Below are 11,202 nucleotides of genomic sequence, written 5' to 3' on the forward strand. Positions count from 1 at the left end.
CAGACACACACGTGAGATTTGTTGAACTGCTCCATTTCCCAGTGTAACCCTGCTAGAATCCCCGAGAGTGTCCTTACTCACTGAGGACTTGGAAGGCCTGCTAAACCACTCAGGGTTCTGCACCAGGACAACACCTTTAATTTCACTTGAAGTGATTATTTTTCCTTCAAGACCAATGTTGGGCACCACTTGCTGAGACCAGCTCAGCAATAGGTTTGCACGAAGAGAAGGTGATGCAGAACCAAAGAAATAGAAGGACAGAAAGACACAAGAGTGGAAATAAAGATGGGACTGGGAAGTGGATGTGGCTCAACTGACAGAGCACCCATCTACCAGGGCCTCCTGACCCATGTGGTGAGCTGGCCCACATGCAGTGCTGCCACACACAAGGAGTGCTGCACCACACAGTGGCTTCCCACATACAGAAGCCCCATGTGCAATGGGTGTGCCCTGCAAGGTGAGTGCCCTGTGTGAAAAAAGCACAGCCCACCCATGAGTGGTGCCACACACATGGAGAACTGACACAGCAAGATGATGCAACAAAAAAGAGATGCAGTTTCCCAGTGCTGCTGGATAATGCAAGCAGATGCAGAAGAACACACAGTGAATAGACACAGAGAGCAGACAATGGGGGAGGGAAGGGGAGAGAAATACATTAAAAAAATAAATATTTAAAAAAAATAGATGGGACCAGCGGACTCACTTGTTAACCCTAGTTTCCAGATTGTATTTATTTAGGAACTAACAGGCAGCTGTTTATTATTTACTATAATAAGGGCAGGTGCAACATTTATGATAATAAGGTACAGGTCATAAAAGTTCAAATGCCTTCTCACACAAACATTTTTTCATGCTGACCAGATGGTGTTTCATCTAGTCAAGGCCCGGTGTTCCTAAGCCTGCACTTTTTGTCTGCATTATGGAAATGTTTCAACTTCAAACCATGTTCCTTGCTGTTTTCCCACAACAAATCAGTCCTGAGGCTTGGGTGCATCCCAAGTGTCTCTGGGGTGTGGGAAGTCAGTGCAAAATGAAAATGCGGGGTCCTTGTGACCAGATGAAGAATTTTCGAGATGGGCAAGGCCAGCGTGGCACTGGGTGGGGTCCCTATGGGTAAGAGGCCAGCGTGGCACTGGGTGGGGTCCCTGTGGGTAAGAGGCCAGCAAGCCTCAGGTGCTTAGGGCCACCAGAGCTGAAGACAGAGGTGGGCATCCTTGGCACTCTGGCTTCAAACTGGACTCTGAGCCTCCTCCCAGTTGAGCCTCTGCTCTTCCTCTGAAGATGGGCACCACCTCTCCCAGTATTCACGAGCCAGGGGGAAGGGAGCATCCCAAGTCTAAGAGGGGCTCCTCTCTGGGTTCCAGGACCAGGGAACCTGGGTGCATGCTGAGCAGAAGGCTGAGGAAGGCAGCAGTGTGCCGGGAGTGGGGGCAGGTTTCATAGGAGCAGGCCTCGGTGCCCTGGAGGAAGGGCGTTTCCAGTGGAGGAAGGCAGGTTGCCTCCCCCACCTGGGCCAGCCAGGCTGCTGCCATGTGCACCCAGAGATCCTTGGCCCAGGCTCCCTGATTCTGAATGAATTCTGGAGGAGAACCCAGCCACAAGGATAGGGAACCCCTTAACAGACCCTATTCCAAAAGGACAAAGGCAAGTAGAGCCCTGCCAGTGCCTGGCTGCAGCAGGGGGAGAAGGAGGGTTGGGGTGTGGGGCCTGGAAAGAGTGCCTGGAAGAGGGCTCATGAGATCAGGGCCCATGGGAGCTGGGCCAGGGAGAGGGAGGGCCCAGGGGAAGGTGGGATGCCTGGGGTTAGGGAGCAGGGAAGGAGGGCTTAGGGGAGGGTAGGGCCCAGGATAGAGCAGTGTGGGGGGTCTTGGGGTACCAGGAGCAGGAGGGGGAGCACATGGCAGGTGCATAGGCAGTCCACTGCCTTCTGTGCCTGCAGGTAACACCCATGTATCCCTAGTTGGGGGTGAGGCATTCTGGGGATCCCTGGCTGTAAGTGTCCAGCCCCTCACCCAGACCTTGGCATGTGAGGGCTGGTGGTCCTGAATCTGGGGCATTGTGTGAAGGGGATAGTGCTGTGTATCTGCTTCTCCCGAGGAAAGGAGGGTGGGGGGCTTATGTGACTACAGCCTGGGTCATTCCTCAGTGGGTGGGGGCACTCTCCTGGGTGCGTGGGGGTAAAGAGGGCATCAAAGGGCAAAAGCACAGCTCTGGAGCTTCCAAACAGTTTGCCCTGAGAGCAGGCGGGAGAATGCAGGCTTGGGAGCTCCACAGTGGGATGGGGGTGCTGGGCCCCTCAGTCCCCAGCTGGTGGTGCTGAGCAAAGTACAAGGCCTCTCAGAGCCTCTGCCTCATCTTTGTAAATGTTGGAATAAAAACGTCTGTGTTCATTCCTCCCTGGCACCCTCCCTGCTCTGTCTCTCCATCTCCCCACCTCGTTGTCTCTCCCTGTGCTCTGTCTCTTTCTGTCTCTGCCTCTGCCTGTCTCTGGGTCTGCATGTCACTCTCTGCTCTGGCTCCAAGTCCCCCTTTGCTCCTGGCACACCCAGCCCTGCTGTCCCCATCCTGTGACTGGAAACAGGTCCTCGGCTTTGCCAGGCTTCAGCTTCTTCCTAAATGGGAGAGCAATAACCTCCCCATCCCATTATAATTAGGATGAAAATACTTTGAAAAGTCACAAATGCAGCACTGAAAGTGGAGGTCATTGGGCAGGAGGTTAATTGACCACACACGTCAAAGATTCCAGAGCATGACCATGTTGCATTCCTGCTCTCGGGCTGTGGATGAACACGCTTCGGTGAAGCTGACAGAAAGAACAACCCAGGGAAACATAAGCCAGATACAGCTGCCCTGGTCTCTCCTTGCATGCCTGTCCCAGCACGTGTGTCCAAATCCATTTGTCCTGAGCCACAGGCTATTCTGGCCCTGGGGAGTGACTGGGGCAGCATAAGACAAGGTCCAGCTAGCTCCTAGTGGCAGGCAGACGACTATGCCGCAGAAATGCTTCAGAGTACCATGAAGGCAGGGAGATCAAAACCCAGAGAGACCAGGAGGGGGGCCAGAGAGAGGTGGCATTAGGACTGGGCTCTCACAAAAGGTCAGACTGGGATCTTGGAGCTGGGTGGGGATGACCACGGTGGTCACCCCAGGACTGAGAATGGGGTTTGGGCTTGAGGGCCATGTTTTGGGTTGAGCTTGACATTGAGCAGAGATGGAGTAGAAGCATATATGGAAACTATGTGCTGGCAGATTGCAGGGAGCCATTTGTGGAGACCCTGGAGACCAAGGAGCAATGACCCAAGGCCAATCTGTGTTTCTTAGAGAGAGCCTGGGCCTTGGTATTGGCCTGAGCTGGCTATTAAATGGGGAGAGGAAAATGTCCCCACCTTGACTTGTGGGCTGGTGAAGGAGGGCACGGGCAGCTCACAGGGGCCACCACTTGCCAACGTCTACCCCTGCAGGTGCCCAAGGCCCTGTCCATGCACACTCATGCACACCTGTGTCTCCATATCCCTTCCCTAGGGAAAGGGAGGTCACATCTCCAGGGGCCCTGTGGGGAAGGGTGGACACAGGGGAGAGCCGGAGGGCCATCAGGCCTGGGTCTCACCTTGAGGCAAGGGCCTGATGCCAGTTTTTTACTTTCTTACCAAATCACACCTTCTGTGCAGTCACAGAAATGCCCTGCCAGGGCTGGAGGAAGATACCTGTCACCCAAGTTCAAGCCTGAACACCACTGTTGTCCCACACTGCCTAGAACACCCCATGAATTAATATTTTCTATGGCCCCAGTAATTCAATCATAACATTTTATTGTATTTTCGTGTTAATGCTGCTCATCAGTTCAGTGTAATCATTGAACACAAACCAATTTTTTTTTTTTAAATATACTTGGGAGTTCACCCAGGGAAGTTTCTCAGCTTTCGTTAAGCCTCCTAGAGCTCTGCCTGGGCCAGCAGAATCTCCTCCACTTCTAGATCCTTCCTCACCCCACTGTGTTCAATTGGGGTGTTGGGGGCTGAGTCTGGTCCTGTGGTCCAAGCCCAGGACAGGGGCTGAGAAGGACATTTGGCCTGACTTTGTCAAGATATCCTACAAGTGCAGGAGATACTGTGACTGATAAGAATGAGGCCCTCACCCAGGAGGGCTGGGCATCCTACCACTTGAGGACATGGCACCTAGCAGTAAAAATAGGGATGTCCTAGGTGCCAAAGCAAGAGTAGATGCCTTCCAGCAGATTCCAGTCCAGCCGTCTCCCCATGCAATCCTTGCTGTGGTTATGCTAAAAGGAACTGCCACTTCCATCAGGGTAAGTGGGATAAACCATGCCCTGCCCCTCCCCAGCCACACCCATGCAGGTGGTTGGAGTCTGGGGCAAGTGTCCCCTGGGTCACAGGGCAGCCTGCATGGATGGCTGGCCATAGAAGCTGTGTGCTGGTGGGTCAGACAGTTCAGACCCCAGTGCCTGCTACAGCCTGGGACCTGCTGGCCTGTCCTCTCTCTATGTTGGTTTTGGGGATTGGTTTTCATTGATAGTGAAACAAACAAGCAAGAAACATTCAGCCATTGAATCAGCTCAGCATGAAGCAGTCAGATTATACCCTAGACATAATGAGCGAACCAGCCAGGGTGGCATGCTCCACCCGGGTGGCAGCTTGCCTTGCCTGGCATGCTCGGCTGGCACGTGTCCCCTCATTCTTTCACTATAGGGTGACTTGCTGGTGACAGCGGTGCCCTGGAGATGGCCTGGGTGGGATTCGTGCCACAGACAGAGGCTTTGTCACCTGCACTCGGTTTCTGCATCTATAGGTTGGTGTTGGCGAGGCCGGGCTCATTGGGCTGTGGAGAATAGATGAGATTCTGCAGGTGGAGCACATGGCCCCTGCCTCTCTCCTTCATTCCCTGAGGTTATAAGAAGATGCCCCTTCCTCATCAAAGCCTGTAATTTCCACACACATCCCCTCTCATGTTTCACCTCCGCTGGCTCGTTGCAGTTCAATTTTCAGCCCACTCGGTATTATTTTTCTCCTGCCCCCTTTCCATCATCCCCCCTTGCACCCCAGAGGCCCTTCCAGGCCTTCCCCTTCTTGCCATGTCCCTCCATGTCCTCTCACCCTCTTCTTCCCCTGTGACTGAGCTCGGCAGTGTGTACTTCTGGGCGTGGGGGGTGGGAGGGAGGCCGAGCCTTGGCCTGGAAGATGAGGTGGCCCCTCTCCTTTTCCAGGGAGTCCTTGCCTCTCAGTGCCCAGGCAGTGTGGGGGCTCCCCTGCCCATTTCCCTCCCCAGTCTACTGGCAGAAGTTTAGTGGCACAGACGGGTACTACCTGCACCCACACTCGGGCATGCTCATGCCTTCGTAGTGGTACTTCAGGGTAGGGACCCCCACGTCATCCTTGTAGAGGACAGAGATGGGGCTGAGCTTCGTGGGCACGCAGCAGGCCTTGCCCACCTTCATGGGGTACTTGAGGTGCACCAGCGTCTGCACAATGGCATGCTTGGTCAGGGTAACGTCGTCGGCGAGCGGGAAGCAGCAGCCGCCCTTGCACTCGTAGGTGTCGTACTCCTTGGGCGCAATGATCCAGCTGTCCCAGCCGATGTCCTCAAAGTTCACGCGCAGCGAGGACCTCTGGCTGTGGCTGCCTGCCCCGGTGCTCCTCTTGTGCCTGGCCGAGGACGACGGTGCGGCCACATGGCCCCCAGTCTCGCCCTCACCAGCCGGGCTGCCCTTGGACAAGTGCTTGAGCACGTCCTCCTGCTCATGGCCAATCATCTCCCTGAGCTCCAGCCTGGTCTCCTTGGACCTGTTGCTGCGGTCGTTGGAGAAGACGACAAAGAAGGGCAGGTTTTTAGAGCCCAGGGGCACGGCGATGTCCAGCCCATCACAGCCCTTCTGGGGGCTGTCCACCCTCACTTCCAGTTTGTTTTTGCTCTTTGAGGTGTCTTCCCTGAGCCACTGCTTCACCACGCTGGAGACCTCGAAGCTCTCCCAGCCCTCACCCTGGATGTCCTGGGACACCAGAAAGGTCTTGGTTTCCACTGAGCCATCCCCGGAGTCAGCCCCGTCCAGGATGTTGTAAATCGCAACATTTCCTTTCAGCTCACAAGAGGCGTCTGTGGGGCCGTGGCAGGACACGTGGAGCCAGAGCTCGGCCCAGGTGATCTGCTCGTGACTGGGCATGGAGATGTTGAAGAGCAAGACGTGGTTCTGGAAGGGCTTGTCTTCCCTGGCAGTAGTGGAGATGGCACCTGAAATGCAAATACACTGTGATGGGCCTCCTGCTGGGCCGTGACTCAGAGCGCCAGTGAGTGGGGCTCTTGGTGACATTTTTGTCCCTATTAAATCCTGATTTGGTGTCACGTAAGCCTCTAAGAGTATTTTTTCATTTATTTTAAAGATTTTTTTTTTAATTTCTCCCCTGCCCCCCAGTTGTCTGCTCTCTGTGTCCATTCGCTGTGTGTTCTTCTGTGACCGCTTCTATCCTTATCAGTGGCACCGGGGATCTGTGTTTCTTTTTAAAGGAACACACGGGGCCTTCCCAAGAAGGAGGCAGAAGATGCCTCAAATCGGGAGGAGAGTTCCTACTGTTTACGAGCATCCATTAGGCAGCACTGAATGAGGAGTTTTGCCAAATATATGTCTGTTTCATTTTCACTCTGACTCCGAGGGGATCTAATTATTCCAGTTTTACAGATGTGGAAATGCTGGTTCAGAACATTTAACTGCCTAAGTGTGCACATCTCACTTTAAATCACCTTAAAGCCTAGGGATTTAAATGTCCTTAACTGTATCACATAAACTTATGTCCTTATTTTTTTAAAAATTATAAAATAAGCAAATAAGCAAAAAAAGAAAACCAAAACAAAACACTGTCAGCTTTAGAGTGAAGACCTGAGTGTGATTTTAAAGCAGGGACTCTGGGATGAGGACGCGGGAATCCCAGCCTTAGGACCTTGGGAATCTGAACACCTAAAATGGTTCTAGAGATCACTTGGAATGCCATCTTCCAAGCCAAGTGAAAGGCATGATTTTCGTAGTGTTTTAAGGGGGCATAAAAACTTGGCTTCAACTCTGTTGCTATTTCAGGCAAAAATGGGGCTTTCCCTTTAGCAGCAAAACTGTCTCAATTTCCCACATCTCCCGGGGTGATGCACGGCCACGGGCACATTCTGTTGCACCCTGGCTCGAGCATAAAGAGGGAAGAGCACTTTCATTTTCTGAGCACCAGCTCGGTGACCACAAGTGTGGGGACCCTGCGCTGCTGTGAAAACCTGGGAGGCCTGGCATCTGGCAGACTGAAATCTTGAAACTGTGATTCTGCCCCTTACTGGGCCTATGACCTTGGAGACATCCTGAATGTTTTTGTGCCTCAGTTTCCTCCTGTGTGGAATGAGGCTCATTTTCCCTCCCTCCCAGATTAGTGAGGGGCCACATGAAGCTTACTCCCACTCCACCTGGCTGCCCACTCGGTCAGCTTGTCCGTCCCTCCCCCTCCCCCCAGCCTCCTACCCATGCGCTCGGGGTCCTCTCTCCCAGCCAGAAGCCCCGCATGGGCTCCCGTGGGCTGTGCCCAGCTGCTGCCTGTTTGCGTAGTGCGAGCTGAACTGTGCGGGTGCTTCGACAGTCCTCAGAAGCAGCTTTGGGGTGGCGGGCAGACATGAGGGAAACAGTTCCCCACCCTCCCCAAGCCCTGCACCCACCTGGGGAGAAGCTAAATCCCCACCCACGCTGTGCTGGCCACTTCTGGGCTGGGATCCGGCCACAGGTGACTCAGTGGCTGGTGCTCTGCTCTGGTGGGTCACTCAGGTGGCCCCAGGCTGCCAGATGCAGCTTCAGGGGACTTGGTGGAAGGAAGAGAGAGAAGCCTGGCCTCGCCACAGAGTGGGGCTCACAACTGAGCCCCGGGGTCTGGCGCGACGCTGGCAGCGTCTGGGGGATCTGCTGACCACATTTGTTTAAAACCAGGAGAGTTCACCTAAGTCCAGAGATTTCTTCCTTTGGACAACTGGGCTATCGGGCTCCACCGGGCAGGCGTATAACCACGCTGCCAGATGGGCACAAGTCCGGCAGGCTGAGGTGGATCTTGCCAGCCCGTGGCACCTTGCCAAGCCCTTGCCTGCTTGCAGAACCTTGGCTCAAGCCCAGGGGCAGGGGCGGTCAGTGCCTGGGGGTTCTGGGAGACCATGGCAGTGGAGGGAAAGCTGCCCTGTGTGGACAGTGGGCCTGAGTGGGCATGCAGCCCCTGACCTGACCTTGGGCAAGGCCCCTCAGCACATGCGAGCCTTGGCCCCTCCTCCAGCAAACCATTTCACCCCACTGGGCGGCCAGTGCAGTGAGTTAACTGCATTGACCAGAGGCAAACATCCGCTATCTTCTAGTCTTCCTAGGAACTTATTTTGAACCTACATTAGTTTTTTGCCAAGGTTTCTCATTTAAAGGATGTTACCTAAACTTCAGAAACATTTTCCTGAAGGAGAACTAGACACTTTCAAAGTTTGGAAATAGGCGGGTTAGTTGGGGACTCAATAAGCTGTGTTTCTCCATAGGAATGGTGGGGAAAGAGGAGAGGAGAAGGAGAGGGAGGGAGGAGAAGAGGGGGGAAAGGAGTGGAGGGGAGGGATGAGCAACCGAAATTGGGCCCTAAGAACCTGCACGTCTCTGATCACTAGGGAGGCAGGGCTATATTCTCCCCACATTTGGCGACTGCACCTCCATCTGGACTTGAGCCTCTGGGGAGCACAGCAGTGGCTGACTCCCCTGCTGGTCCAGGGAGTGGCCACCATGCTCAGGCATGGTGTTTGTCCTTGTGGGAGCATCTGGGGAGAGGGCTGAGGGCTCCGCCCAGGCCTGGTACTGCGAGGGTGCTACAGCGACCCCGTGGAGCTCGGCACACAGCGAGGGCGTGCCAGGCAGTGATTGCTCTCTCCACGACCTGGACAGCCACCAGGCTCTGTCCCACCCCTCCCCTTCTGCGGAGCCTCTGCCATGGCTGTGCTCTCGGTCAGGGAGGCCCTGCCTTCCTGCTTACCTGTCCCCTGCCTGGGTCAGTCCTGACTGCCCGTCATGCCCACTCAGGACATTCTGCCACTGCTGACCTGTGTCCTGAGCCGCAGCACTCGGCTGGCTTCCCTCGACAGCTGCACGGTGACCCGGGCCGCTCACCAGCTGTTGGCTTGAGCTGTTGCATCCTTAGGCTAGTGGAGGTGCTCGGCGAGGCTGCCCTGAAGGCACGGAGGGCTGGGGCCCCTCCAGGGCCAGCTTCCCATGCTCAGCTCTCTGTTTGTCCTTGGACACCTCAGGGTGCTCCCTGCGGGAGGGCCATGCTGGGCAGGCCGGGTCCTGCCAGGCAATCACCAAGGCCCCCTGCCTGCTCTTGATGCTCTGGCCTGGGTTTTGGGGTGAATGTTAACAAAGCCTCCATCGCCTCATCCTCCAGGACCCCTGACACAGCAGGCCATGGCCTAGAAGCACCAGGGCAGAAGGACAATTCACTTAACAAGAGGGCCAGCTCTGACTCCCCACATTTGTCAGGGACTGTTGAAGCTTCCTCCCTCCTGAAGCTGTGGCCCTGGCCTCAGCCTTCCATTGTGGAGGGGGGGATGGATGGGCCTAAGTTTCTGTGATACGGCCACCCCAGGGGGTCAGGAGCCCCTCTCAGCCCCAGGAGGCATCTCTAGAAGGACACCTGTCCCTGTGTGAGCTTCCGGCGCTCAGTGGAACGGAACCCAGAGGCACCTTGAGGCTGTGTCTAGAGCCTGGGCCAGGCAGAGCTGGAGTGAAGCCCTTTCCAGCTGGCAGCCCAGGCTCCGGGGCTCTTGGCTGGTGGTAGAGTGAACCGGGCACCCCAACAAGACATGGTCTTCAACTGAATCCACGTTCCTATGGGTGCAAAGCCATTTATAAATAGGAACCTTCAAAGATGCACTGTCCATGAAGCCAGGACTCATTTGTGAATTTGATCTTCTAAGATGCTATTTCAGTGTGGGCCTTCTGATTGATGGAGCTGTGTCCCTGGAGGCCTTTAGAACCAGAAAAAGTTTCGGCAAGTCAGAGAAAGCCACAGGGGGGGTCAAAGGTATCAACATGTGACAAGGCAGAGATACAAGTCAGGGAACCCCAAGGCCTGCTGCAAGCCAGCACCAGAACCTATAGACTTTGGGAAGACAGTATGGCCTTGCTGCCACTTGACTTTGGCTTTCCAGCCTCTGAAACCATGAGCTAGTAAATGCTTGTAGTTTAAGCCAGCTGTTGTGTGGCATTTGTTGTAGTGGCATGGCAAACTAAGATGGTTCATGTTCACACGTGGTAAGTACTGAGCTCGCTCGCTGTGTCATGGTTGCGCCCAGTGCGTCCCTTAGAGACGTGGCACTCAAAGTGGCCCCTGGACCCAAGGCTGCAGCAGCACCTGGGGACTGGTTAGAAATGCCATCAGATCCTCGATGGCAGGGGCCCAACAATCTGTTTTCACAAGCCCTCCCGGTGATTCCCGATGCACACTCAAATCTGCGCATTGTTTCTGACAAAAGAGGAAACGAGGGTGAGGCTTTCGTAAAATGAAGTGTGTGTGTTAGCCTAGCACGGTTTTTAGTGAGTGCTAAGTAATTGAATGCATAAATATTTCCATTCACCTGCTCCCCCCACCCCTCATAAAAGGAAACTGCTGGGAGGATTTGGAGGAGGAGGCATGAGTGAGAATGCTGGAGAGAAGCAGGTAGATGGAAGCTTCCTTGAGCATCACAGCCCCAGAGCAGGAAGCGGAAGGCAGTGGGGACCGGTGCATGGTCTACATTCCCCACTTTCGGTGAAAGGAAGTAAATTCTCTAAATTCATGCTGGGTGCATAGCTCAGCCAGTGGCACAAGCTCGTCTTCCCACCAAAACCACTGCTGGAGCTCCTTGGCACCTGATGACGTCAGCACCCTTCCCCAGAGAGCCATCGCATGAGTGGGTGGCTGCACTGTCCTTGTGCCACTGGCCAAGCCTGACTCCTCCTTTGGGACGTAGCCCCATCCCATCCCTCTGTGGAGCCATCGAGCTTCTCTTCTCAGCCATCCCCAGCCCTCCGTGGGCTCCTCCACCACGCTTTTCAGCCTGCCCACAGGAGCAGCATCGGTCTTAAGGCATTTTATGAGTGCCTTAGGCAGGACATCCCAGGCTACCAGGACTCAGTTTCCACCTTCCTGAAGTGCAAGGGTGGCATCAGAAGCT

The 11,202-nt window shown here is 54.8% G+C and overlaps 1 protein-coding gene across 1 annotated transcript; it reads right to left on the bottom strand.

Moving 5' to 3' along the window:
• Positions 1-5,317: 5,317 nt before the first annotated feature.
• LOC131278925 (growth/differentiation factor 2-like) lies at positions 5,318-9,182 on the bottom strand. Its single transcript, XM_058299562.1, has 2 exons — positions 9,158-9,182; positions 5,318-6,243 (listed from the first exon to the last, which is right to left on the bottom strand). Exons 1-2 carry the CDS (start codon positions 9,180-9,182, stop codon positions 5,318-5,320), a joined length of 951 nt encoding a protein of 316 aa, XP_058155545.1.
• Between the last annotated feature and the right edge of the window lie 2,020 nt (positions 9,183-11,202).

The sequence above is a fragment of the Dasypus novemcinctus genome, chromosome 6, assembly GCF_030445035.2.
Source record: "Dasypus novemcinctus isolate mDasNov1 chromosome 6, mDasNov1.1.hap2, whole genome shotgun sequence".
NCBI lineage: Eukaryota > Metazoa > Chordata > Mammalia > Cingulata > Dasypodidae > Dasypus > Dasypus novemcinctus.